Below are 27,235 nucleotides of genomic sequence, written 5' to 3'. Positions count from 1 at the left end.
TACAAACTCTTCATAGGAGGCCGTGACTGCATGCCTGGGAAGGGTAAGTCACCTACTGTACATGGCAGTAAACCGAATTCTAGTATTACTTGCCTCAGATACGGGGGCGATAAGTGTCTATTGGTTTTGCTCTGCACGGACGAAAATGTTATTTGAAAAAGCCTTTCAAGTTTCAAAGTTATATAGAAAAGTTGATGTAAGGGACCTTTTCTTAGGTCATCACTACTGGTATTTATTTATTTATTTACTTACAACAGCATTTATCATTATGCATCATCATCATGCATGTTTTTTTGTCATAGCAGTGGTGATTGAAGGTAATGTTGGTTTTGAATGAATGTCAGTGCCATATTTCGACATACAGAAACAGCACAGACTAGGGCTGTTGGAACGAACAACGAAAGTCTAATATAATTTAATCTCACATGTAGCACACAACAGTAGATTGTCTGTGTCAGACGTGTTCTCACTTACTGGAAACAATCAGTTTGGTTTAGGCAAGGGGTTGCGCCTGGGTAGACCGTGCAGGAGGCAGGACATGACCCAAATTACACCACGGTGACATAGCCGCTTTGTAATTTGGTCATAAACAACGGAGTCTCCTGCCGTTCTTGAATTTATTGGACAATTTTGGTGTGGGCCATTACTGACAGAAGATCTCAAATCTCGTTGTCTCTCCAGTTAGACATTTTCATTGGCTTCTGCGTTTCTTCTGGTTAGGCCCAATGATAGAAACGTCATCAACACGCCACTTGTACTAGGGAGCTGGCAAGGTAAAGTCTGTTTAATGTCGGTTCAGCTGATCCAGACATTTGCGTTCTCACATGCAGCTCCTCCTAGTGATAGCTAATTCATTTCAGGTTTGCAGTGCATGTGTAAAAGGGGCTTTCAAGTTTATGCACTTGTGCATTAATATACCCTTTTTGCGTAGTTACGTTACTTTGTAAGCTCATGTTTTTCTGATGCATCTCCACTGTGTCTCTTCATCCTGTTTCCTTCCTGCAGCCATAGTGGACTCAGTGGAAGAGAACATACAAGCCAGTCGGCGCCTTCTTCTGCTCTACACCGCCTCTACTTTCATCAGCAAAAGACACACAAGCAGCACTAGTAGCAATAATAACAACATCTCTAAGAGCAGTGATAACAATGAAAGGAAGACAGGGGACCGCAGTGGCAGCATGAGTTCTGATGGTAGTGAAGAAGTCTATCCCGACTCAAGACAGCAGTTGGAGTGTATGGCAGCAATGCACAGAGCACTTCTGGAGGGATCTCTCAAGGTGAGAAAACAGACTTGTTTTTGCGTATTTGATGCACAGGCTGCATAAAGTCCAGTCACACTTGATTTGATAAATTGTACCATTAAAGGTGCAATATGTAATATTGTATGTAATACTGGCAGCTAGAATAGTTACTGCACTACCAATTCAAAATACTGGAGAGTCGTTTCCCCCGCCCAATGCCCAAACAATGTTGCTAGACGCTTTTCTCACATAGCCAGACATTACTCCAGAGCACAGCGGAGTAGCTAACGGTAGATGCTAGTCTCACATAGCCAGACATTACTCCACAGCACAGCAGAGTAGCTAACGGTAGATGCTAGTCTCACATAGCCAGACATTACTCCACAGCACAGCGGAGTAGCTAACGGTAGATGCTAGTCTCACATAGCCAGACATTACTCCACAGCACAGCGGAGTAGCTAACGGTAGATGCTGGCTATATTGACAGTCATAAAAGCCCGTGCTCACGCGGAGCTCTGTAACCAACTGACAGACACACTTTTTTGGCTTAAAATTACAGTATGAACCGCTAAAAACACAACAACCTCAATGTCCTCTCCACACGCCAGTCAGGCACCCTTCCTCGGCTTAGAATTACAATACAAACCGCTAAAAATACCACTACCTTGCCGACGGAACACACTTCATTGGCTTAGAATTACGGCAACAATCGCTAAACACACTGCAAACTCACAGTCCCCTCTTTCCGATTTACAGCCCCCCTCTCATGGTTTAAAATAACTCACCGTTTTCGGCTCCAGCCGCTGAAGAGGCTACACGCTGTAAACAGCCATGGGCTGCATGCCTGGTCCTCCCGGTAACGTTAGCATGGCGGCGTTAGCCAGGACCAGTCGGGACTTTACTGGCTATGTCTCAATTGTTTTTGCGAGTAACCAACTCGGGTACTCTAGCTATATAATTCAACGTGAGTACACAAATGTTGAAATGACAAAAAATGCCCGACCCTTGTAGCCGTGATAAATTAGCCTGAAGCTAATGCTAACCTGTTCAGGAGAAAATAAGACAACTCCGCGTCCTTTTGGGCTCTAAGCGGTCTCCATCTTTCAAATACATCTCCAATATTTACCAGGGGGTTGTTACGTCTCTGGTCACGCAACTGTTAGAAACATGCGGTTTTCTTTTTTTATGTCATGTAGAATCTATCTCCGTTGATCATGTTCGTTTGTTTGCTGCTTTCATGGCTGTACCAACGTTACAGCTGTAGCGCGCCGGGTTTACGTTTTTACAGTTATATCTGGCAACCCGGCCTGGCTGTCAAACTGGGCCGTTGATAACAACACACAGATCAAAACATAAACATAAATTCCGTCACGGAATGTAAATTTCAAAATGAAAAAATACTGACATTAGCATTGTTGTCAGAAAAGATAGTATTTCAGTTTAACATGTTTCCTTAATATCTGATGAGGCATTGGTGTCATTTTTGGATTTATTACAGTACAAATATTACATATTGGACCTTTAAAGCTGCACTAGTCAATATTTACTTCATGGTTTCATCTCACATCCATTTCCAGCAGCAACAGGCTGCTGTTCTCAGCAAACAAGCTCTTTCAATACTTTTAAGGCACTGACCAAATTGCCTCCTTAGTATCAAGTATAGAAAAATCAGCCTTGTCATTAAGTACCAAATTTCAATACCTACGGAGGTAATCTCATCAGGGTCAGTGAGCCAATAAGCATGCAGCATGCTTCTACCAAGATCTAATAATACTGCCAATTGGCTGTGTAACATTACACACCGTAGAGACACTCAGGAAAAACTCTGTTACTCACAGAGACTGAGCTCATGTAGTAGGACCTGAAAAATAAAGATTTGTGCAGTAATGTGTAATGTTGTAATTACTTTTTGTTGAAATTGAAAATTGGTATATCATTCAGGGACCAGTATCAAAGTCATGGTACCGGTATCGAAACATTTTAAACAATACCCAGCCCTATATAAAACCACTGTACAATACAGCAGACAAAGTTAGCAAACTGTTTAATGGGATTCCGCCGTACAACAGTACAATCTTACTTCTATTTACCGAAATTTAATGTGCCTGACAAATTAAAATAACAGCTGTAGCCTACTGAATCTGGCACACCTTATTTTTTCACAAGCTACTTGATCCAAATAAGTTCCTGGTTTAAAAATGTTAAATTTATAAGCTTAATTAATTGATACGATAGAAAATTTCCTGGGCAGATTTGTTGCCAAAAAATATAAATGCGAATTTATGGTTTCACCTGTGAACATCATAGTGGAGCACCAGAGTTAATTTCCCTTAGGAAACGCTCACAGTACATAACTTGTATCTAGCGTAAGTGCTCTAAATTAAAGAAAGAAAACCATTCAGTGTAAATCTGTGATGATTTGATTAATGTACACTACCCAAAAGTTTGGGGAAATTTCCATTCCATTATAGACAGAATACCAGCTGAGATCAGTTGTATTTTTTTTTTAACCAGGGCAGCAGTTTTCAGATTACATTATGTGCTTACATAATTGCAAAAGGGTTCTCCAATGTTTTCTCAGTTAGCCTTTTAAAATGATATCAGATTAGTAAACCGAATGGGCCTTTGGAACATTGGATGAATGGATGTGGATAATGGGCAATGTAGATATTGCATTCAAATCAGCAACTTATTTCTACAACAGCAATTATGTAATCTGAAAACTGCTGCCCTGATTAAAAAAAGCAATGCAACTGATCTCAGCTGGTATTTTGTCTGTAATGGACATTTCTATGTGACCCCAAACTTGTGACCAGTAGTGTAGTTCAAATGTCTTTAGTTCCATTTCAGATGTTGTTAATTCATGACCACATGCTCAAAACAGCACCCTGATTCTAATTTAAGCTCTGCTTTCCAGGTAATTCTTGTTGAGTTGGAAGAGATCAGCCCGGCTCAGCTGGCTCTCTTTCCAGAGTCAGTACGTCACCTGAGGAAGAAGCAGGGCGCCGTGTGTTGGTGGAAGAACCTGAGAACGAGGCAAAGGTGGAGGACATGTGTGAGGAGGAGAGAGGACGAGGAGAAAGGTGGACAGGACACGCAACTGTCCCCTTCCCTCTCCCCTTCCTCTAGGTTTTGGAAGGAGATGAGGTATAGTATGCCGGTGAGGGGCAAGAGGGCAGCGTACCCCGAGAAAACTGCCCTGCTGAACTTATGATGGGAGTATGAACCAGAGAGCAGCTGGTTTCCAGTGCACACACACACGTGTGTTTGGCAGAGAAACCCCTCACACACAGACAATTCAGAAACACTGACCAGCAACTGTGAAGTACACGCTCCGAGCAGGGTCCGACTGGGATAATAATTCAGGCCGGGAATCTAACAGCAGTCCAGACCAATACATTCACAACAGCCCAAGTATACTGCAACTTGTTTCCTGTGTACTCGTATAATGGACACTATCATGCTCAATTATGTCTATTAAGTTGTTGCAGCAATGTTTTGGTAAAAATATAACCTTTTTCGACCACTTGAGAATTAACTAAATCTAGTACAGTGCCCGTTGGAACAGGCGATTTGCTTGGCCTGTAGAATTCTCCAGAACCAAATTGTACCCCAAAATTACTTACAGGAGGACCCCAAAACACTTACTATGCAACTCCACTGTATAGCCTACTACTGACTTACAGTGTACTTCTACATCAGAGGATGACATTGTATTACTATATTTACCTGACCGAGAACGTTGCAGATTCAGAATTTAATCACAAAATATCACAATGAAAATCTGGAGTACTCAGACATTTGCCATGTGGACTCATGGAAGTGTGGTACCCACCAGGCCCGTTGTGAGCGCTAATCAGCACATTTCTGCGTTAATCAACCACCAGAAACTGAATGAGTAGCCTACAGAGACATGTCACATTGTGTGTGTGTGTGTGTGTGTGTGTGTGTGTGTGTGTGTGTGTGTGTGTGTGTGTGAGTGATGCAAATAAAGACTTTTTAGTATTGTCTTATTGGTCAACAATATTGCATGTTGATATCGCCACAGTCAGCGTTTAATGACTGCGGTCCTGTCTCGTCATATCGTTAACGAATTTAACACTTAAGCAGAGGCTTAGTGGTGTGAGGGTTAACGTTATAGTATGGATTTGATTCGCGGGGGTATTTTGCCGAAGTTAATGTTATTAGTGTTAAAAGTTAGCAGTACACTTAAAACAACCAGACCCAGGGTGAGTTTGATGAAAACTGCTGTCTTTGCCCGGTCAGCTCCGAGCTAATCTCGCATTGCACAGCGCTTTGGAGGAAGCTCCGATTATTGTTGTTGTGGTGATGTTCTGCCTCGGTTTACAAGTTGTGAATTTACAGCTCACAGCAACTTAATAGGATATAGTGTCAGGCTTGTTTGATAATTAGCGTTGGAAAATTGTTTTTTATAGTGTTTTCTCTTAGCGAAAAGCTTTTATTTTGAAGGGTTAGACACTGAAAAGCCAGTGTTACGTAGCGCCTCCCCCCCCAACCTTTTTCAACACAACAGTCCTGTCAGCTATCTGCTTGTGCCCCAGGAAGGTGAAGACAAGTTTGCTTGGTATATCCACCAATCTGTAAACCTCCCCACCCCGCTTTTTTTGTACACACACACACACACACACACACACACACACACACACACACACACACACACACACACACACACACACACACACACACACACACACACACACACACACACACACACACACACACTCCAAAAGACCACATTAAGACACCAAGACCTTGACGAAGACCACATGAAAAATCCATGCTGTTATTTGGAATCAAAAACTTACGACATTCTGAGATTTCTGCAAGAATTGCAAATTTTTCCGCGATTAGATGGCAAACACTTCTGTTCTGGAAACCGCTCAGAAACCCCCCTCAATATACCTCCGAAAGCCATACATCCTCATCCTCCCATATCTTATCCAGATATTTGGAGGTGACCACAGGGGAAGCTAGCATGACATTGTTGGTATCAATGAATTCCCCAGATAGTCTAGTTTCATCCAAAAAAAAACGGTGGAAGCAGCTCACATCTAATGTGCGGATCATCACAGCGTCTGGGCTATCCTGCGTTTGCCCTGCATCACTATATGAACTGTTGACTTTCCCTGGCAGGTAGAAACTGAAGAATAATGTGGACAAAGGAGGACTGATGAAACCTAAATGATCATGTGTTAATTGTAAAATGTACATATGTATGATAAAGTGTAAATATGTCAAACAAAAAATACCTTTCTACAGTATTATAGGAGGTCAGGCAGCAAACTGAGCTTTAGATTAAATGTAATTAAATGGAACTGTGAAGAGCAAAAGTTAAGGGAGGAAAACTTTTATTAAAAATGTATTTATTTTTAATAAATGTTATTTATAAGGCACATTTCATGCCAAAAGTGCTAGGTTAAAAATGTCTCAGAATGCAAAAGCTTCCGAATTAGCACTGACTGTAGACTGCCATTTGCGCTTGAATATTCTGTCAATAAATATGAAATTTTCAAAAGGAAAATGTGAAAGGCTTTTTCCATTTTTAAGTTGTTTGTCTTTCCTCATAAAATACATGATTTTGCATGTTTTAGCCCATAACCTACAAATTTCAGATTTTCATTTTTACCTTACATGTGGCCAAAATTGGTTCCAGTTCATTTCAAAACCCTATGGAAATTGACAAAGAAGAAAAGTAATTTCTTGACTTTGGTAATATTTTTGTCCAAGTCACATAATCGCCATGTAGTAATATAGTTGCAAACAGGGACTTTACTGAAACAGTAATTGGTGGTGCCTTTAAAGATACAACATTTAATCCAAGGTGTTATGGTTGGCTGCTTCAAAGGGTTTCATAAAATATATAACGAAATCAAACCCACAAAGCAAACAACAAGAACTGTTTAGCAGCTTTCTCAGAAATCATGGCTGTTGGAGAATCTCATTTTTTATGATGGTTTAACCTTAAATGATTATTATTATCTGGTGACAATCATTCCGGGACAAAAGTTAAATGTAATTTTAGATTTGGAGAGAAATGGGGAGACTGTTAAAAATCCACAATGGCTTTATTATTTAGAAGTTTAATTGCAATCAATTCACAATGTGTGAGGCCATCAAGATGTTCTATTTTTAGGAAGAAGCCCATCTTATAGAAGAAGGTTCAAGAATATAAAATGTGATGCTTTAGGATTTTTTTTTCATAAATAGTTATACAGTAAGTATATTATATATATATATATATATATATATATATATATATATATATATATATATATATATATATATATATATATATATATATAATAATAAAAAAAAAAACATACAAAGTCTTTATTGCATTGGGACTATACAGTACATCTGTCACTTTCATTTGTTAAGCCAATGAGGTCTAGTGGCCTATATTTGAAGTACTATTGAGCTGAGAATGAATTATTGTGGCGCACCTATAATGCAAAACAAGTCGTACTTTTTTCTGTTGAGTGGAAATTTCATGCAGGGTGTAAGAGGAACAGTTTGACATGCTGTAAAGGCAAGAGGACGGAAAACCCAGCAGCTCTTCAGAAGGTTAAGGCAAGTAACAAGCAGCGGTCTTCAAGCCTCAACACTCAGCCTGGTAAGGAAAAATTACCATCAAATATTTTTGTTCTTTCTTAGAGTAGCCCTTTAAGGAGTATCATTTTGAGTCTGTTGATGTTATTCCCTTAGTTACTTTTGGTACTCAATACTAAATGTATAACCTACCGTTTTTCAATCCACTGGAATCATATTGTTGCTATACTCCTACTCACAGTCTGTAGATCTCAATATGTATTTGATTAAGCCCTAAGATTTCTCATGTTCAGCAGTTTCATTATAGGAGGGACTGATGAGACTGTGATAAGGAATAGCCTAGACATTATCAGTGGCTTCACAAAGCGCTTTGTGAGGTACCACTTTACAGTAAGGCATACTTAAAAGTAGGGATCGACCAATTATCGGCCTGGTCAATGGTCGGGCTGTTTTATTTTATAGATGACCGATAAAGTTAATTAAAAAGTGCGCTACTTTGGCTCCGCTACAGCTCTGTAAGCAGTCTGCAACACCTGCAAACAAACGGTTATCGGTCGACCCCTACTTAAAAGGGATATCTGTGGCATTGGCAAAAAAACAAACAGAAGGCAAGCAAAAATGTAATATTATCTTGGCCAAAATTAGTTCAGTATAAAATAGTTGAGTGATGTTAGATAAATCTAAATTAAGGGAAGGATTGCCTGAAGAGCATTAAGGGCAGTCAAACAACAAAAAATAAAAAAACTCATTTACACAATGAGATTTTTTATAAATAATCATCAGTAATGTGGATATAATGACTAAGTGGGTAAAGGCAAATAATAGAACAGTTACAACAGTCTGGTAAGTTCAGAAAATTACATAGCTTTACTGTTATGCAGCATTTAAAACCAGGAAAAGACAACACTTATGCCATATTACGATATCCAAAATCTAAGACGATATCTAGTCTCATATCACGATATCGATATAATATCGATATATTGCCCAGCTCTAACTTCATCAATGCTTTTTAGCTCAGTTTGTTATAAAGCGCGGTTTTCCTTCTATTTATGCGCGTGTGTGTTATATATATTTGCAAATGTATAAAAATGCACTGTACATTTTTTATAAAAAAGGAACAAGGGGGCACCCTGTTAGCGCATGTGCACTATGTGTGGTCCTGCTGTCATCCCCCCTCCCTCTAAGCTATTATTCAAAATCAAAAGAATACCTTAAAACCATTACCTTTTTAGTGTCCTAATAGGATATTTGTGCCAATCCAATCCAGTTCTTACATCAAGCAGATTTTTTTTAAGTACTCTACAGTGCAAATTACAGATGAGTTACTACAATAACTCAAATTTAGAAGAAAGTACTATAAATAACAGTTTATTGTTGTGATAGATAGATAGATAGATAGATAGATAGATAGATAGATAGATAGATAGATAGATAGATAGATAGATAGATAGATAGATAGATAGATAGATAGATAGATAGATAGATATGACAGACAGACCCTTTAAAAGTTTTTACCTTTTCCACCTAAACACAAATCAGTGGAACTCCCTGGGACTTTACTGGGAGTGCTTTGGCCTTTGGCCCTACCTTCCTTGTGTCAGCTATGTAGCTGCACCTCTCTTACTTCCCTATATTGGAAGTTTTTAAGTCAAGAGACTTGTCAGGAAATGTGTCAAGAAGCCTTACTTATTGCAGAAAGTCAGTGGGCTAAGAACACGAGCCATGTCTGAGAACTCAGAGGACTTTAACGAAATGTAATCTGTCTTTTCCCACAAACAAGGACTATGACAGCAGCAGGCTCGGTCTTTTTGCTGGCTACACTGCTGTCTCCGGCATTCACTTTAGCACACAGTGAGTATTTGTTTGTAATTTCTTTTTTAATTCTTCTATTCTTTACAGACTGAAAAAGTTTCTGCTGTTAGAAATGCTTTCTAAAGAGTTTGCTTTACAGGAAATGTATACTGTAACATAAATCTGTTGAGCAATTGTTGATTTGAAATATTTGCTGACTCTAAGGTTTTAGCATTTTCAGTTTCAATATTCTTCCAGTCAAATAATTAACATGGCTTATATGGATAGGGGGGGGGGACTAAACTTTTGAACTTGTTAGGTAAAGACAAATAATTAGGTAAGTTTGACAGCTGAAAACCATTAACCCGATAAGTAGAAAGATATATAAAGTTCATAGGAGAGGAACATATGCCACAGCTGTTAAATAAACTGAAAGAGCGCAGGGATTGTGTTGCTGCTTTTCCTCTTTAGAACCTGTTAAACAGGCCCTTGAGCAACATGCTTGAGCATTAATTGTTGTTAGGAGTTACCCTTCAAGTGAGAAACCCAGAAAAGATTAGGGCTGGGTATCGTTCAAAAATGTTGGATATCGATACCGTGACTTTGATACCAGTTCCTGAACAAAACTTTTTTTCGATATCAAGTTTTATAAAATCCATTTTAAACAAAAAGAAATAACATTACAGCACAAATGTTTTTATTTATTTTACAGCTCCTACTACGTTTGTGCTAATTTGTGCGTAACAGTGGTTTTCCTGCATGTCTCTAGGACGTGAAAACTCAGTGACGCTGATGAGATTGGCCCAATCCCAAAGTCCGGACTCACAGACTCACGGACTTTGGTGCGCGTTCTCGCGAAATTCGTAAGAGCTTAGGTTGTCCCAATGTCGAATTTCAAAGGGCGTGAGGGTTTGAGTACACACTTACCGAGCCCTTTCCGTGAGTCTGCATCGATGCAGACTTCACCAAAGGGAATTACCCACAGTTCAAAGCGTTGTGACGTTTACCGCGGAGACCGTATGGAAATCCGGAAATTACAAAAGGTAAACAACAGCATGACACACGGCCACGGAACAGACCAACCTGTTTTCCAGCTTGTAAAACAAGAGCTTGAAATAATGTGGAATCACGCAGCCGTCTCCTGTGCCTTGGCCGTGTGGAAAGCAACAAACTTAAAATGAAAGGTAACATGTGATCTCGTGTGAAGTGCTGTCCCAATCCCATTTATACCTATTTGAGCCCATGTGGCCTCACACACTCACTCACTTTGCACCTGAGATCAATTAAGTCTGTGAGTCTTTAGTCCTTAGTCCTCAGGGCTCACTTTGGGATTGGGCCATTTACTCCTCAGGTATTGAAATACAAGTCTTTTTTTCCCCCCCCGATACTCGATACTAAGGTGCCTAAAAAGTATCAAATTCAGTACCCAGCCCTAGAAAAGATTGGCTGTCCTTTTAGCATAAGTTTTTCATAGTAAGAACAGCATTATCCACAAATAATATGAAAAAATATATCATTAAATAAAAAAATAACACCACAAAGTAACCCATGAACTACACAATGTGAGCATAAGTAAATTTTGATTGAAAGAAAAACAAATGGTCCCTGTCCACACAACACATTAGAATGACTTTTCTCACCTAAATCAAAGTTTATTTACAATATGTACATATGAAACGGTATACATGTAGAGATATGGAAATGTGATACGGAGATTACAATCATCACTTGTGTTAGTTTAATGAGTCAAGTTGCGAAGACTGATGATAAACATTACCTGGTGAGAATGCAACCGAGTGATCAGTGACTAAACCAACAAATAAGAGGAGAAAATACATCCATATAGAAAAACTCTCACAATATTACAACTTAAAACTACAAATGACAGTTAAGGATCATTTAGTTGAAGGTGAAATGTTTTATATCTGACAAGACGACCGTGGAATGCACTATTAGCACAATACGATGCCTTAAGGCGCCTACACATGATCTGCGGTAAAACCACTCTGCGCTGGCTGTGCCATTGTTTTCCTATGGGGAGAGCGGTGCCCTTGGCGTGGCGCACCACTCGAAATTGCCTCCAAGTGCTGCGCTCAAAGTTCAAATTATTTCAACTTGACCTCAGATGCCGCTGACCTTTCAAAGTATGACCAATGAGATAACAGGAGGACATCAAACAGATTCTTGTCCAACCTAAAATATGATTGGAACCTCTCGCCCTGGCACCTTAGCTCTATAACCAAGTTGAATTCTCCTTTTTCATGGCGAGACAACATTTCATGCACCCAAACTCTCAGCCCAGGGTACCTAAGCCTGAGCCCAGGGCTATACGATTCACACGTCACGTCTACCAGCCCTGGGTTAAGTGTAGCATACAGAAGGAACATTTAACTAATGTTAACATTAACATTAGCACCTTCCATTAGTCCCATTTAACACTGGCAACTTTTAGCCCAAGGTTTAGTAGCTTTTCAGGCTAACAGCTCCCTTAGCAAAGGTCTTTAGTCAAACAAATTGATGGTGGATGGGTTTTTTAATAGAGATGTTCCGATACCGATACCAGTATCGGTATTGGCTCCGATACTGCCTAAAACGCTGGTATCGGTATCGGGAAGTACTGGAGTTAATGCACCGATCCGATACCACATAATAAAGCCTTAAAGAAAATCTACGTTAAAGTAGTTTATTTATGTTCTTTTTCCGTTATAACTGACTGTCAAACTGGAGAATAAAAGAAAGTTCTGGGGCATTCATTGTTTGTGTTTGTTCATGTTTCACAAAGAGTTTAACCTGAGCCAGACCGACAACAAAGATAGAAATAATATCACATCTATACAGGGATAGTAGTATACAGCTGTTAAAACATAATGAAATATATGACACTCTGGTATCGGATCGGTACTTGGTATCGGCCGATACGCAAGTTCAGTTATCAGAATCGGTATCGGGAAGCAAAAAAGTGGTATCGGGCCATCTCTAGTTTTTAATGCTGGTATAGGGTAAACCAAACTGTGTTCAGAGTGCTTCAGTAATTCCAAAAATCTGACAAAGTATTGCTTCAGCACTAGACTGCCTGCTCAATACTCTTACATAGTGCTGTTAATTTGAAAATCAGACAACTAAACTACAGGTAGGCTGCAATTTGATACAAACACTCCTTTCTAATGACAAAAGCTTTGGTTTGTGGTCTGAGGGAAGCTATGGTTATGGGTGTGCTCAAATTATAATACACAGAAGTTTCTCACTCTCATCTGCAGCCTGCATTGTCTCCTACTAAGTCTTGTCTATTCACATAGGCTACATGTGGAAAATTTAGCACAACTACAGGTCTCTGACAAGTGACAGCTCAACTGATAAGGTAGCGTGCCGAGACAACCGGTGGGTCCATCCCCTGCTCATATCAGCTATGAATAGGACAGTGTGAAAATATAGACAGCGGCCCGACCATAGTGTAAAAGGTTAGACACACGGCTTGGTGAGCAGCTAAAAGCAGGCCTCATGCACTACATTCATCTCTTGACATAAAAGGGTGCAACAGCAAAAAGTTTGTCAGGTCAGTAGGTTCTTTATATCTACCTCCTCTATTAATTAAATAGGTCAACGGCTGTAAGCTCATACGTTTATGGTTGAGTCTCCAGGAAGTTCCATTCATGAAAGCTCAGCATTGCAAAGGAAGTTACAACAGAAGGCAAGCATTACATAGGAGACTGCTGTTATAAAAATTTGTAAAAGAGGATAATGTTTTACTTTTAAAAACAACTTTAGCAGCAAAAACATTTTACTGCAAGAAATAGGAATCACACCATTTTGCAACAATGTTAATTTGTGAACCGTCCATAGGTCAGTGAAGAACAAACATGCAGAGAAACACACAAACTCCAGCTTGCCTAACATCCATGGATGAACTGTCACATATGGCAAGATTGCCGTCAACTATAGATTGCGGTCTGTAGTCCTTTAAACAGGTAATCTATATAAAAAAAGTGCTTTGTTTGCTAACAACAAACATAAAGATATCCAGTGCAAACAAAACACATTAGATGACAGCATTGCATTGCACATAGGCACAGCTTGATTCATAAGCACCTGTATAGGATTTACTCAGTAAATGCAATCAGTATATCTGTTGATGCCATGACTAAAAAAAACAAAAAAAAACATGTAGTGACACAAACTAAGCATTACAACAATAGCTATTGAAAAAAAAAATGTCAGCGGATGGCAGAGAAACATGACACTTAAAAAATGTAAGTAAGTTAAGCATAGTACCGGATACCCAACAACACATGCTCAGCCAATAACAAAAGGAAGGTTGAGATCGGTTAGAAAGCCAAAGTCAATACAGCTTTGTGTTTGTACGTTACAAGCAGTACAATTAACATCAAGCCTAAGGTTGTATCACTTTCAAATTTACTAAAATAAAAGTTGGTGGAGTCCCATTTTAACTTGCCTGCAAGTCACACACAACGTTGCTGATGCATGCACCCATTAACACTCATCCCTGCCGAGAATTGCATCCACCTCGGCGGGCAGCAAGGAAATGCTATTACTAACGCTACTGAGTCTAATAAAACATAATAACTCCAAACGTTTAACAGGTACAGTATATATTTCAGATTAAGTATTATGATTGATGAAACGGACAAAAAAAATATTATATTAGTTTTCGCTTCCGCATGACACCTGTATTCACTCACCAACGACGTGCAGCAAACAAACAAGCTAACATTAGCAATAAACATTGGCAGGTGTCCAGTTAGCGGTCATACCTTGTTTTTTTCTATGCCTTCCTTTGTGCAGTTATCCACAGCCATTAATCCCAGGGCACCTCTTCGTAACGTTATTCTTTTGACAACGGACTCCCAGCATGAAAAAACGGGGTTCACAAGGATGCACCAGCTAATTATTTAATCTAGCAGCTAACTCCAGTCCGTGTTGCTGTTTTCATTCCTCGAAATGTCCTCAATAAAACTGTTACTTTACTTTCGATAATCTACTTGTTGTGGTTGTATGTTTCTTCATTTGCTTCTCTGTAGCCTGTTTTCCTCACCCACCAAATTCGGTTTGGCCCGCAATGGTTACGTTAGCCCGCCATCTGAAGTCTGTGTCATGCTGCGTTCATGTGAGACCATAAATAGGAATATGGAGTTGAAAAGCACGTTAAACCCATAGCCTAGCTAGCTAGTTGAAATAATACAAATAAGAGATCTGCGAAATTTATGATAGATATAATAATATGTAACGTTAACTATAGTCTCTCTGTAAAATGGGCAACAAAATCCAGTATTAACACGGATAGAACCTAGATAGATAGATAGATAGATAGATAGATAGATAGATAGATAGATAGATAGATAGATAGATAGATAGATAGATAGATAAACTATCTCACACCAGTCTTTTTTATTTGCTTATTTGCTTTTAATCTTTTGGTTTATTCAAGTTAAAAGGTGCAGTAGGTAAGACTTATAAAACTAACTTTCTGTCATATTTGCCAAAACTGACCCTATGTTCGAGTAATACTACATGAATTAGGTAATAAAAAAAAAAAATCTGGCTCCTCTGGCACCATTAACAGAATTTAAAGGGCTACAGTACAGTACCTCTGAAGAATATAAGGCATTCCACTCCTAACAACGGTCGTTGGTGTGGGTTGTGAATGTAAACCGTGGTTTTGATTTTTTTTTTTTTGCTGCTTTATCCTTCATATCCTGCCTGGGCTGTATTGCCTCAAGTTTTAGTTTTTTGACATTATGAATATCCTCACACTTTTTCTGTAAATAATGATTCATTTTCAGACTGTTTAAAAATAAATATATTAACTGTGTTGCTGTTTCCATTAACTGTAGTCTTTGACTTAAACTGTATTTTGGGTTAAAAAAAAAATTTGAATGAGCATTATCTTCTTTCTCTTGTCATCAATGCTTGCATGCTTGTGTGCAGAAGTGAAACTCAGTTGTCAGCAGAGAAATGTTTTTTTATTCTATGCAGCTGATTATTACTGTAGGCCTACATTTTTTAGAAAGTACACAAACATGGAAATATTGAAGCAGCTTGTGCATCACAGTATATGAAAGCAGTCAGAGAGCATACTGTACATCCACCAATGCTGCATAATCCTCTAATACAATATACAGTAAGTAAATGTTAGGAAATGTTCAAGTTTAAAAGTGGTGAGTTAAAACATTAGGATCTCTCTTTACAATTGGCCACACTGTCCAAAACCCTCCATGGCATAGATAATGAATGAATAAATTGGATTAAAATCACATTAAAGGTTGTTTTACCTTTTTTATGCAAATTGTTCATTTCAGCCAGAGAACACAATTTACTTCCACGCTCTTACCTATTTAGTCCAGAAATTCTAAGTCAATCCTATGTCATCCATGTATACTGGTGTCTTAATGCTAAAGTGTTTAAAAAGACAATTGACTTGTCTTCCTTTGTACTGTCACATCCAGACCACAGTAGGGCGGCAGACACATACCATGTGAGTGTTGGCCACCTCTTTCTGCTAAAGTGCCTCTTTGTTGATGCCCACACCAACGTGACCTGGAGCAGAGAGGGGAGCCGCAATCTGAGCCTGCCCACCGGAGTGGAAGTCAGGGATGGCTTACTGTGGTTTCTACCTGTGCAGATGTCTCATAGTGGATCCTACACCTGTGAGAAAAGGTATAGAAACTCCTGTGTGACTTAGTAGGTTTGACTGCATCTGATCCTGACTACATAGAGAGCTCAAGGCTGCTTTGTGGCAGTACTGAAGTACACATGAGTGTTTCTAATATTTTGTCCACTTCATTTACGTGAATAAATAGGATTGGAAGAACAATGATATAATGGAAAATCAATCTACAACAATCTACATTTCTTAAATCAGACCTAAGGTCATATATTGCTGGAGCTCAGGTTGGCCTGTCTTGCAACTGTCTCACAGTTTGTCTCATCTTTAGGGACAAGACTGGATTATCAAGGGTGATGTTTGAGGTGTCAGTGTCCAGTGAAGAGTGTCCCGACCCATCTGAAACCACATTCCTCACCCGGGATGTCAGTGGAAGTCTTCCTTGCAAACAGGCAGAGATCTTCAGACTGAAAAACACAGGGAAGATACGATGGATGAAGGTGACCACAGCTCCATGATATCCATGTACTGTTGTATGTAATGTATGGGCCCTACTCTATTTCTTCTTGCTTTATTTAGCTCCCAGTTCAGTAGGCTACAAAGGAACAATCCGTGAAAGCATAGGAATGGAAAGAGCCAAAATCACATAAGCCAATTCCTGTCATTCATTTTGAGGGGTCAACACGTAATCCTTATTTCTGGTTGGAAAATAGATTTTGGGATTCCTGCATCACTTTCTGTACTTTCTGGCTTGATAAATGCAACATTTAATTTCAATTCAATATTTTCATTTAATTTTACTTTTTTGGCTTTTAATTAGTTGCCTTGTGTAAGGCACTTGTGACTTGGTTATTAGTAGGCCTACTCTACAAAATAAATGTTCCCTATCATCACACTGTAAAAAATAATTCCAGCATGTGTTTGTGTGTGTAGGACTGCCACCCGGTGGAGCGGCAAGGGAAGCCCATCTCTGTGGATAAGAGAGGCCAAATGAGAGTGCCTGCAGCCTCGGAGAGGGATGCTGGGAAATACACCTGCTTTGTAGACATTAGATTGAACGGCAGGAATTACACCGCTGCACGCAGCATCCAGCTGACTATTAACAATGGTATGTACTGTAGGTCACTTGAGCCTGAAGTGTTATCAGATTGAATCTCTGATGGAGAATTATTTATATTTGTATTCTGATTTTTATATTCTCCTGATTTGACATCATTATGCTTTTTAAATCAAGAGACCTCTTTAGTTATTATGGAAATTGTTTATATGATCTGTAATGCCATTTATCTGAAAGACATGCATAGGCTGGTAAAAGTTACTTTAAGATTATCTTCAAGACGTTGCCAAGAGGCCAGAGCAGCAGGAAGTTGTGGGTTGTGAAAGTGAATGAGTAACACTCACTCCCACTTTGTTTTCTCTGATTTACCTGTGGGACATTCCCACAGCTACAGTAAAGTCCCCAAAGAGATCATCTTTTTAGTTGTTTTTCCCATTAGCTCGGTCGCAATTAGATTACAACATGATACAATCTATTGCAACCGAGCTAATGGGAAAATAAATAAATAAATGCTATTGTTTTCTGTTACACTGATTATGATTGTGCTTGCAGATACAGTTTTTGTAGAGCCAGAGGTGGTGTTCCCTCAACAGGAAGTGGTCGTGGTGGAAGAGGGTAAGTAACACTCTCACAAATAATAACCACTGTCATAGTAACACGCACATACTGTATTTCTATCAGGTTTGAGTTGTGTCACTTACTGCAAATCTCACTCTCACTTTTTACTGCAGGTTTACTCATGTTCTCTAGTAGGCATTTAGAAAGTAAAATTTACTGGCTGGTACTTTTGTTTGACCGTATATGAAAAGTATACGGGACATGCTACAATATTTTCCAACATCAACAGAAAGTTCCTCACTGACATACTAGAACTCTATGCTTGAAAAGAGCCATGGGACTATTTGTTTTTAATCTAAGTAGATTTGTAAAACCAACCGATAAACACTAATCTCCCCAGTGCTGCTTCTAAAGCAATGTTTTTTAGCAGGGCTCAAACAGAAAAGCGTGTGGCCCAGGAAAATCAGTGATAAGTGAAATACTGCATGCTTTCACCTCTTCAGGCCTCCTAAATTCCTAATAATAAATCAGTCTGACAATAAATCTCTTAGGTTGTGTGGTCTGAAGTGCAGAGTGTGCTTCGTGCTTATATACAGTTCTGCAGTCCTTTTCCTCACATATTCAATTTCCTTACTAAAGACCTACATCTCCCACAAACTTTGGTTGCATTGCTTGATTATAGTGCAAAAATACTGTATATTTCTGCTTTATGTGCATATTCATGAAATTCTATCGCTACCAATATGCAGGAGTTGTAGAGGAAGCTGCAGTTTACAGGACCGCATTTCAAGGACCCACGTTCTTCAGGAAGATGCTGGAATATAGTTACCATAACACTAACCCAACTAACTTAAACTCTTTTAACCTAACTTGAACCTTAGCTTTTTATAGCAAGGTAGCTAGCTGCTAACTTAAGAGTTGACGCTTGTGCAGTAGGCAGGTTTGGTTCGGTAACTAGGGTCGTAGAAATGCCGCCCTAGGACTGTGGTCCTGAAACTGCAGCTTCCTCTATTGCAGGAACATAGTACAGGGAATTCTGGGCATTGTAAATGTTGCCTATTTGAAGTTGGCAAATTGATGATAAATTTGACATAACCTGTCCAGTTTTGCATAAAATCATGTCTGATCATAAAAAACCCTTTGAAATTGGAGTTTGCCATCTATTGATTGGGCTTGATGTAGTCAGAAGTCAACCTTTCAGGAGATATGAAAGCTCTAGACATTTTCCAAATATGTTTTCAGAAATATTTAGTTTTTTTTTTTTTAAGTTTTTCACCTCCCAGGGATCAAAACACCAAGGATGTGTAGAGTCACATGTTCTTTGTTCTTTCACTGATGATCAGGTACGAGCGTGGAGCTGCAGTGTTTAGCCTACATAGGCGTCAGTGAGAACAAGGAGACTGAAATGTATTGGTCTGTTGGCAAAAATTACTCTGACGACTACGAGGGACTCACAGTGTCCATGAAATAGTGAGTTTCTGCTTCCGGGCATGTTGTTTGAGTTGCCTGAACTCATTTAGCTAATTGTGCAGTCTGTTGTCAACACCTTAAACCATTTCACATGGTAAAACACAATTTGCAGAGCTCACATTTCAGCCAAACTCTAAACACATTCTCATTCTCAAAACACATTCCACACTCTAATGCACACGTCATCCAAACTGGTAAACACAAGTGGCAACAATCAAATACAAATAGAACACATGTCATTGATTGAACACAACCACTCAAAATTGATTTCACCGGTTTCAAATGATGTGACACAACCAATATAAGCCAGTTCAGAGAGCAGGTTCGTTGAAGGTTCATATCAACAAAGAACAGGAATTACAGTATCACAGAGACAAATGACAAGTTTGTGAGATGCAGGGTACAGTACTGTAAAAAATAGGGGTACAAAGAGGAGGAAGAACAAAAACAATTGCAAAAAGCAAAGCAGAGTAGTAATTTCTAATCAATTTTGAGCTACTATGGGCACCTGGATAGCTCAGTTGGTGGAGCGGGTGCCCACATATAGAGGTTTACTCCTCGACGCAGCGGGCTGGGGTTCAACTCCGACCTGCGGCCCTTTGCTGCATGTCATTCCCCCCCTCTCTCTCCCCTTTCATTTCTTCAGCTGTCCTGTCAATAAAGGCCTAAACATGCCCAAAAAATTATCTTTAAAAAAAAGAAAAAACTACTACGACAGAACGTGTTTTCGTTCATCCAAAGACAATGACGGAAAAATATGAAATTTGTTTTCAGATTAAAAATGGACTTCTCCCTGAGAACTATGTTTTGAACAATGTGTCTTCTATTTTTTGATGTATTGTTTACTGACTGCTTGATAGTGCATATCATTTTGATCACTTTGTTTATGATTTGAAAGCAGTGTTTCAGAAATTGTGTTTTAGCAATTGAGAAAAACTGTAATATTTGGGTAAAAAGAGGGAATTAACAGGACTCCAAAGAGGCCATATCATTTTTGCACAGATTGCAGTATCATTTAAATAACTGTAAATAATTATCTTTTTGCCTCTTATTTGCTATGAATGCATGAAGACAGAATTTCCATTCTTGCTTGTTTTCCTGATTTATTAACTGACTGACTGATTGATATGCTATCCTCCTGTCCCTTTAGTATTCACAACCGAGGCAGGGTGTATGGTCAGTCCACTCTGTCCATCTCTAAAGTTCTTCGTCAGTTCCTGAACGTCCCCATTGCTTGCAATGTATTGAACCCAGTTGGACACAAAGACGGTGTGGTGTGGCTCCAAGAAGGTATTTTCTTCTCTTTTCTTTTTATTCTCTACACATGACAGTGTTGTGCAGGAAATATCAAAGACAATGTCAACCCAAAGGAGAACAAAAATGGTCAAAACGGTTTTGAACTAATGCCATAAAGACATTTTGTCTCTCATTTCAGCCAACAATGCAGGTTGTAACATTTATAACATAACACATTTCACACATATACACATTGCAAACAGAATGTAAGGATTTTTCACTATGAGCACTAAATTCAAAGGACAAAATGTTTCTGCTGTGACATATCTGTTCTCCTGGCTACTGTACACTATACAGTCCAAAGTATGTGGAAACTCATAAATATCTAATATATTAAAATATTATATTATTATATAAAAGTTTTTTTGGGCTTTTCCGCCTTTAATTCTTGACAGGACAGCTAGGTGAGAGAGAGGGGGAAGACATGTAGGAAATTGTCACATTCTGATTTGAACCCTGGACCTCTGCGTCAAGGCATAAACCACTCAGTATATGTGCGCCTGCTCTACCACTGGCCCAACCCGGCCACATATATTGAAATATCTTTGTGTCCTTTTGAGTCTGGGTGTGTTTTCCATGGTTTGGGCAAGGCCAAGCAGTTCCAAATGAGGAAAAATCTTAAAGCTATATACAGCCTTGGTGGCAACAGTTTTGGAAAGGCAGTCTCTTCTTTACACCTTTGCACAGGTCCATAAATAAATAGTTTTCCTAGGCCCTGACCACAAACCATCCAATACCTTTGTGGGGTCACCAACACGGTGCCCGCGGGCACCACGTAGCCCCCAAGGACCACATGAGTAGCCCTCAGGCCTGTTCTAAAAATTAAAATTGAATATTGATATTATCTGTTTCCCACTTTGTTAAGTCATTGTTGATAATTATTGTGAGAAATCATCAACATGATCAGTGTCTTCACATAGATGAGTATCATTAATCATTAATAATCATATATAACTAAAGGCAAACTGAGCACATTTGTTATTTCAGAAGAGTGTATCAAACTGGTAGCCCTTCGTATGACTCAGTACCCATGAAGTAGCTCTCAGTTTCAAAAAGGTTGGTGACCCTGGTCTAGACCATGGTCTAGACCTTACCAGCCACATCAGTGTTCAGGACCTCAGTCATGCTCTCGTGGCTGAATGAGAGCAAATCCCTGCAGCCAGGTTTCAAAATCTGGTGGAGGGACCGAAACCAGAAGAGTGGATGCTGATAAAGCAGCTGATCAGTGGTGGAAGAAGTACTCAGATCCTTTACCTAAGTAAAAGTACTAATACCACACTGTAAAAATGTTACTTAAGTAAAAGTATGTAAGTATCATCAGGAAAATGGATTAAAATGAAAAAGTACTCGACGCAGAAATATCCTCACATTTTAGAAACTGGAAACGGTTCTGTCAATCAACTAAGGGTTTAATCGGCTAATCGTTTCAGCTGGACTCGTAGGCCTACATATTGTTGGGCAGTTTAATTTACAATAAGAACGTATTTTAGAAACTGCATGTGTTTTATGTGCAAATATTTTAATTTGTAAAGTAACTAGTAACTGAAACTGTCAGATTAATGCAGTGGAGTAAAAAGTACAATATTTCTCTCTGAAATGTAGCGGAGTAGAAGTAGAAAGTGGCATGAAAAGAAAAGACTCAAGTAAAGTACAAGTACCTGCAATTTGTACTTTTGTACGGTACTTGAGGAAGTGTACTTAGTTGCATTTCACCACTGCAGCTGATTAATGCATCTTATCGTAGGTTATGTTATGTGATGTTGGGTGTTTACATGTTTTTGTTCAGGTGTCATACCTTTGGACATACAGTGTATTAGGACTTCACCATTAAAGCCCTAAAACTGCTCTGTAACCATTATTATTTTTTGTCTAATAGATGCATTATACTATTTTTTTATGTACATTGTTTTATCTCCCCACCCCCCCCTCTCCTATTCCTACATATAGTACCTCAACACTTTTCTAACACAGATTTAGTTATACATAAATAATATATCAAATAAATGAATAATACAATTGCCTTTCTGTTTGAAATGTGATATATACAAATAAACTGCTAGTCTCCCAGAAAGGTTTCCACAGGATGGAACAATCCTGAAAGTCTTCCCAGAGCCCTTGTTTATTCTATTCTTTTTTTCGTTTTGTTTATGTGCTCTCAAATCAAACGTTGAAATTTGCCTGCCTCCCCTTCTCTCCAGCCGACCACAGTGCCCTCTACACCAGCGTGGCTCTCTGCCTCGCGGCCTCCCTGGCTGTTCTGGCCCTGGCTGCTGCCTTCCTCTTCTTTAAAGTCGATTTGGTGTTGGCTTACAGGAAACTGTTGAGACATTTTTCCAAACAACAAGGTGAGTGTTTCATTTGTAGAAGGTCTTGCATTTCTGTGGACTTTTCTGACTGGATACTGCCAGGAACTCTCTCGTTGGCCTCATTGTGCAACAATTAAACAAAAAACCTCATCTGGACCTAAAGTTCAGAGCACATTCCATAGCAGATAAAACCAACAGGAATAGAATGCAATTAAGGACAAATTAAAAGATTTGATGTCAATCTTTAAGAGTTGAAAGATGCAATGATGGTAGTATATCCACGACGACGTTCCACTTCCGGGATTGCTCCTTTGTCGTCTGAAATTCCGCCAGATGTCACTCTTTTTCGGCCGGATGTCCGTTACCTTCCCCTTTCTTTGTGTTGGCATTTTAAACTCCAGTGTATTTCTGAGGACTATGGTTAACTGCTCCTCAGATCTCTGCAGGGTAAATCCAGACAGCTAGGTAGACTATCTGTCCAATCTGAGTTTTCTGTTGCACGACTAAAACAACTTTTGAACGTACACGTGTTCCACCTAAATAAGTTCTATTATAAATAAGCTATTTTGCAGCAGAACCGTGGCTCTGTCCAGTGCTTAGCGCCACCCATGACTATTGTGATTGGTTTAAGAAATGCCGATAAACCAGAGCACATTTTTCTCCCATCCCAGAATGCTTTGTGGACTAGCCAGACCCTCCTCCGCTGCGCTGTGGAGGAAGGTCTGGCCAATGATGGTAATCCTCAGTTCGTCAGAAGCTTTACAGAGACAATGCTGTCTTCTCTACAGCTCCAGATGGGAAGCTCTACGACGCCTATGTGAGCTACCTCCGTTCCGACAACGGGTGTTCATCTGAAACGGCGAGCTTAGCCCTGCAGGTCCTTCCTGAGGTGCTGGAGAAACAACATGGCTACTCCCTGTACATCAGAGGACGGGACGACTGCCCTGGAGAAGGTCAGGAACAGAGACTCATCTGGTTCACATTTAAAGATGTAATGAGTTTCCCTGGAAGCAAACACAGTTTTGTTTACATGTTGTATTTCTCACTAAACACCATGTGCATCACATTGCAGAGATTACAAAATGTACTGGAGCAGTGGCGGCGCCAGAGATTTTCTTTTGCTGGTGCTTTGGGGTTGCTGGACGTTTCAGTGAGGGTGCTCTGAAATTTTGAGTTTCCCTTGACACAAATAGGCTACACACACTCGCGCAGATGCCCACCCACCTCCGCCGTGGTTTACTAAACGAGCGAACGAGAGAGATTGATTTAAAGTTGCCGATACAACAGCACCATAGAACTCTGACTAGCCCACAAAACATATTTTATGCCAGCCAACAAGCCGGCTTCAAACAATCATTACTGCAGCTCTCATACACTGGCTCAGAAGAGTAATGCAGCAGGCCAAATACACCACACACAGCCAAGCACACATAAAAACACACGCGCATGTATCCTCACACAGTTTTCACACTTGCACATATGGTCAAAATAATGCAGTCATATCTGTAGTGACTTAATATATCTAAATAAAAGTTCAATGTGTGCTGCACCCTTTGGCCGAATACAATCACCTGTGTTTTTTAGCCTAACAATAATTGGTTTGTTTTATTAATGTATTTATTCATTTTTCAAATACAAATTATACTATTTACACATTAACAATTTTTTATTTATTTATAAATCAACCACAGCAATTTCTTGGGGGTGCTAAGGGGGTGCTATGGCGTAGCTACAGCACCCCCTAGCCCCTCCCTGGCGCCGCTGCTGTACTGGAGGTAAGAGGTAATTAGGCCTGCACGATTCGGGAAAAATATGAATCACGACTTTTTTTTTTAGCTTAGAATTGATATCACGATTCTCTGCCACAATTTTTTCTCACGAAGTGTAATGTTTATTGCACACATGAACCATGACAAAACAAAACAAATTGGCAGTACCAAACAGATTTTTTTTGGCACCTATAGCACATTGCACATCACCACTAGCCTGTAAACATAGAGGATTCAATGAATAAAGAAAATAAAGTACATACTGGCCATTTAAGTCCAGTAGGCTACCAAAAATAGTGACACATAACACATTGAACTAAATATGGCCCTGATACAGGCTCTATCTGAACTCCTTGAACATGTCTTTACACAATTAAAACATGTCAATGTCAAATGCTTTTAATAAATTAATTGGAGAAAAAAATAAAATAAAATCAAAGAAATAAAAAATGTAATCGTGAACAGGGGTGAATCGAGATCGCGATTTTATAACGATTTATCGTGCAGGCCTAGAGGTAATCCAATTCTGTTTTTTTCTGTTTTATTTTGTCATGTGTTTCTTCAATTGTTCAGTTCTTTAGTAATGCTTTTAAGGACATTCTTGCATCCAATATTTCTTATACTGCTGAATATATATATATAGAATGTACTGTTTTTTTTTTTTTTTTTATGAAGAGCTTATGATTTGCTTTAGAATGGCCAGCTGTATCTTGAATATAGATTGTATTTTACATAATTAAGTCAAAAATTTCTAACCTTTATCTAAAAAAAAAAAGAAGGTTATTTTCTATTTTGACTTGTTTCGTATGCTGTGTTTAATCTCTTTCAGCTGTGCATGACGCCATCGCTGTTACAGTGCGCCAATGCCGAAGACTGATAATCATCCTGTCTTCTGAGATCAAATCTTCCTCTGATTGCAAAACAGACGAAGAGCCCTTGCATGCCAGCCAAAACCAGCTGTGCTATGAGCAGAAAGTTGGCCTTTACGACGCTTTGACCCAGAACGACCCAAGAGTGATTCTGGTGGAAATCGGTGAGGACAGACTTCTATTTACTGTATAAACATGAAAGTGGTATCAATCTGCTCAAGTCTCACCAAGAAAGTAAATAAGTAGTTTTTCTAAAATTGTGGACTGTCCTTTCAAAAAATAAGCAAACGTTCCCTCTTCATTTTTCATCCATCTAACAGTTTTGTTTCCTGCTGTGTAATATCTTCAAGTGCCAGGAGCTCTGAAAAGTGCCAGTGGCAAGCATGCTAAAGTTATCTCACTAATTATTATTAAAGATGTCAATACATTTAACATGGAAGGCAGGAAGCATCACTAAAGACCCATCACATCCTGGCAGAACCTGTTTCAGCTTCTGCGCTCTGGTAGGCGCTACAGAACACTATTCGCCCAAACAACCAGACACAAGAACAGTTTCTTCCCACAGGCAGTCACTATGATGAACACTAAACCCCAGTCCTTAGTGTCAGGATCAATCCCTGTGCAATAACCCTGTAACACCAAGCATTCACCTTTCAGTAAATTATGTATTTTATAGCGTTAAACACATTTAAACATGTAAATATCTGTCAAACATACACTGTATATACTGTCATATCACCAACTTGTTATAATAATAGCTAAGTCATTCCAGCACCATTTGCACTTTCGCATTCCCCTATTGATTAACTGTTCATAATCCTCATAGAGCTTTCTGTTTACATATATGTACATATAAGTGCATTCATATGTAAGTGTGTATACAAACTTCTGTACATAATAGTCAAATGTTTATGTTTACCTTGTTCAGTGTTGTCCTGTTGTTTTTAGTGGTATGTCTATTTTTATGTATGTACTTTTGAGAGCAACACCAAAGCCGGATGTGTTGGATGTGTTTACGCTAACTCGGCCATTAAAGCTGATTCTAAACATGTCAGTTTGAATAAATGGTCAACATTGTATTCTATTCTAACAGATGGTCCGGTGGATTACAGCTGCATGCCAGAGTCTCTGCGCTATATCAAGAGGAAACAAGGGGCTCTGAAGTGGAAGAAACCCTCCCTTGGAACCCACAAACCCACCAATTTGCGCTCAAACAGAAACTTCTGGAAGAATCTGAGGTACCACATGCCCTCAGTGCCTGCAGGGAGACTCCAGACTCTTGTCTAAACCAAGTGAAAAGTAGGATCCAACATGAACATTGTGCTCGTTACATCAGGGGTCCGTTTCAGAAAACTCTGAGTGTGTTAACCCTGAGATGAGGGAAACTCTGGGTTTTCTGTTTCAGAAAGGGAGGTTAATCAAACCTGAGAGAGAGGGGTAACTCCAGCCCGTTTCAGAAAGAGAGCTAACTCAACCTCCGAATCAGTTACTATGGTAACTGAGTCTGAGAACCTAACCTGGTCGGGAGCAGGTTTTTTCTTCAATAAACCTCGAGTTTCTCTCAGTCTCCTCCCTCTGACACAACGCTCTTTCATTTCCTCATTCATTCATTCAGTCTGTATCAGGCGCATTTTAGCGCAGTTTGTTATCTGCATGAATAAAAAAACTGTTGGTTTATTAACCGTG

General features: G+C 39.3%; 2 protein-coding genes and 1 long non-coding RNA gene across 7 annotated transcripts in view; 2 read left to right on the top strand and 1 right to left on the bottom strand.

Annotated features, from left to right (window-relative positions):
* LOC114563794 (interleukin-1 receptor type 1) overlaps positions 1-4,859 on the top strand; it is a 28,991-nt gene extending 24,132 nt beyond the window's left edge. For both annotated transcript variants that reach the window (XM_028590672.1, XM_028590671.1), the window contains 3 exons: positions 1-43; positions 1,006-1,277; positions 4,159-4,859. The exon at positions 1-43 is cut by the window's left edge and continues 125 nt beyond it. In XM_028590672.1, coding sequence (XP_028446473.1) covers positions 1-43; positions 1,006-1,277; positions 4,159-4,455 — 612 coding nt within the window. In that variant the 3' untranslated portion in view covers positions 4,456-4,859. The remainder of the gene's footprint in view (positions 44-1,005; positions 1,278-4,158) is intronic.
* The window catches only part of LOC114563798 (uncharacterized), a 74,814-nt gene extending 60,075 nt beyond the window's left edge, over positions 1-14,739 (bottom strand). For both annotated transcript variants that reach the window (XR_003693683.1, XR_003693682.1), the window contains exon 1: positions 14,375-14,739. This is a non-coding gene — a long non-coding RNA (uncharacterized LOC114563798). The remainder of the gene's footprint in view (positions 1-14,374) is intronic.
* On the top strand, positions 7,799-26,956 carry il1rl2 (interleukin 1 receptor-like 2). Of its 3 annotated transcripts, XM_028590674.1 has the most exons (12): positions 7,799-7,875; positions 9,595-9,665; positions 16,067-16,277; positions 16,556-16,724; positions 17,158-17,332; positions 17,834-17,896; positions 19,183-19,309; positions 20,460-20,599; positions 22,804-22,950; positions 23,700-23,864; positions 25,510-25,713; positions 26,643-26,956. In XM_028590674.1, the coding sequence occupies exons 2-12, from the start codon at positions 9,599-9,601 to the stop codon at positions 26,834-26,836; spliced, it is 1,662 nt and encodes a 553-aa protein (XP_028446475.1). In that variant the 5' UTR covers positions 7,799-7,875; positions 9,595-9,598; the 3' UTR covers positions 26,837-26,956. The 3 variants fall into 3 exon arrangements, with proteins under 3 accessions (XP_028446475.1, XP_028446474.1, XP_028446476.1); XM_028590673.1 differs by lacking the exon at positions 7,799-7,875 and having other exon boundaries at positions 9,433-9,665; XM_028590675.1 differs by lacking the exons at positions 7,799-7,875; positions 9,595-9,665 and adding an exon at positions 14,066-14,203.
* The last annotated feature ends 279 nt before the right edge of the window (positions 26,957-27,235 follow it).

This window comes from Perca flavescens, chromosome 11, assembly GCF_004354835.1.
Source record: "Perca flavescens isolate YP-PL-M2 chromosome 11, PFLA_1.0, whole genome shotgun sequence".
Classification (NCBI taxonomy): Eukaryota; Metazoa; Chordata; class Actinopteri; order Perciformes; family Percidae; genus Perca; species Perca flavescens.
The sequence above is the reverse complement of the archived record's forward strand: the minus strand, read 5'-3'. Positions and strand labels throughout refer to the sequence as shown.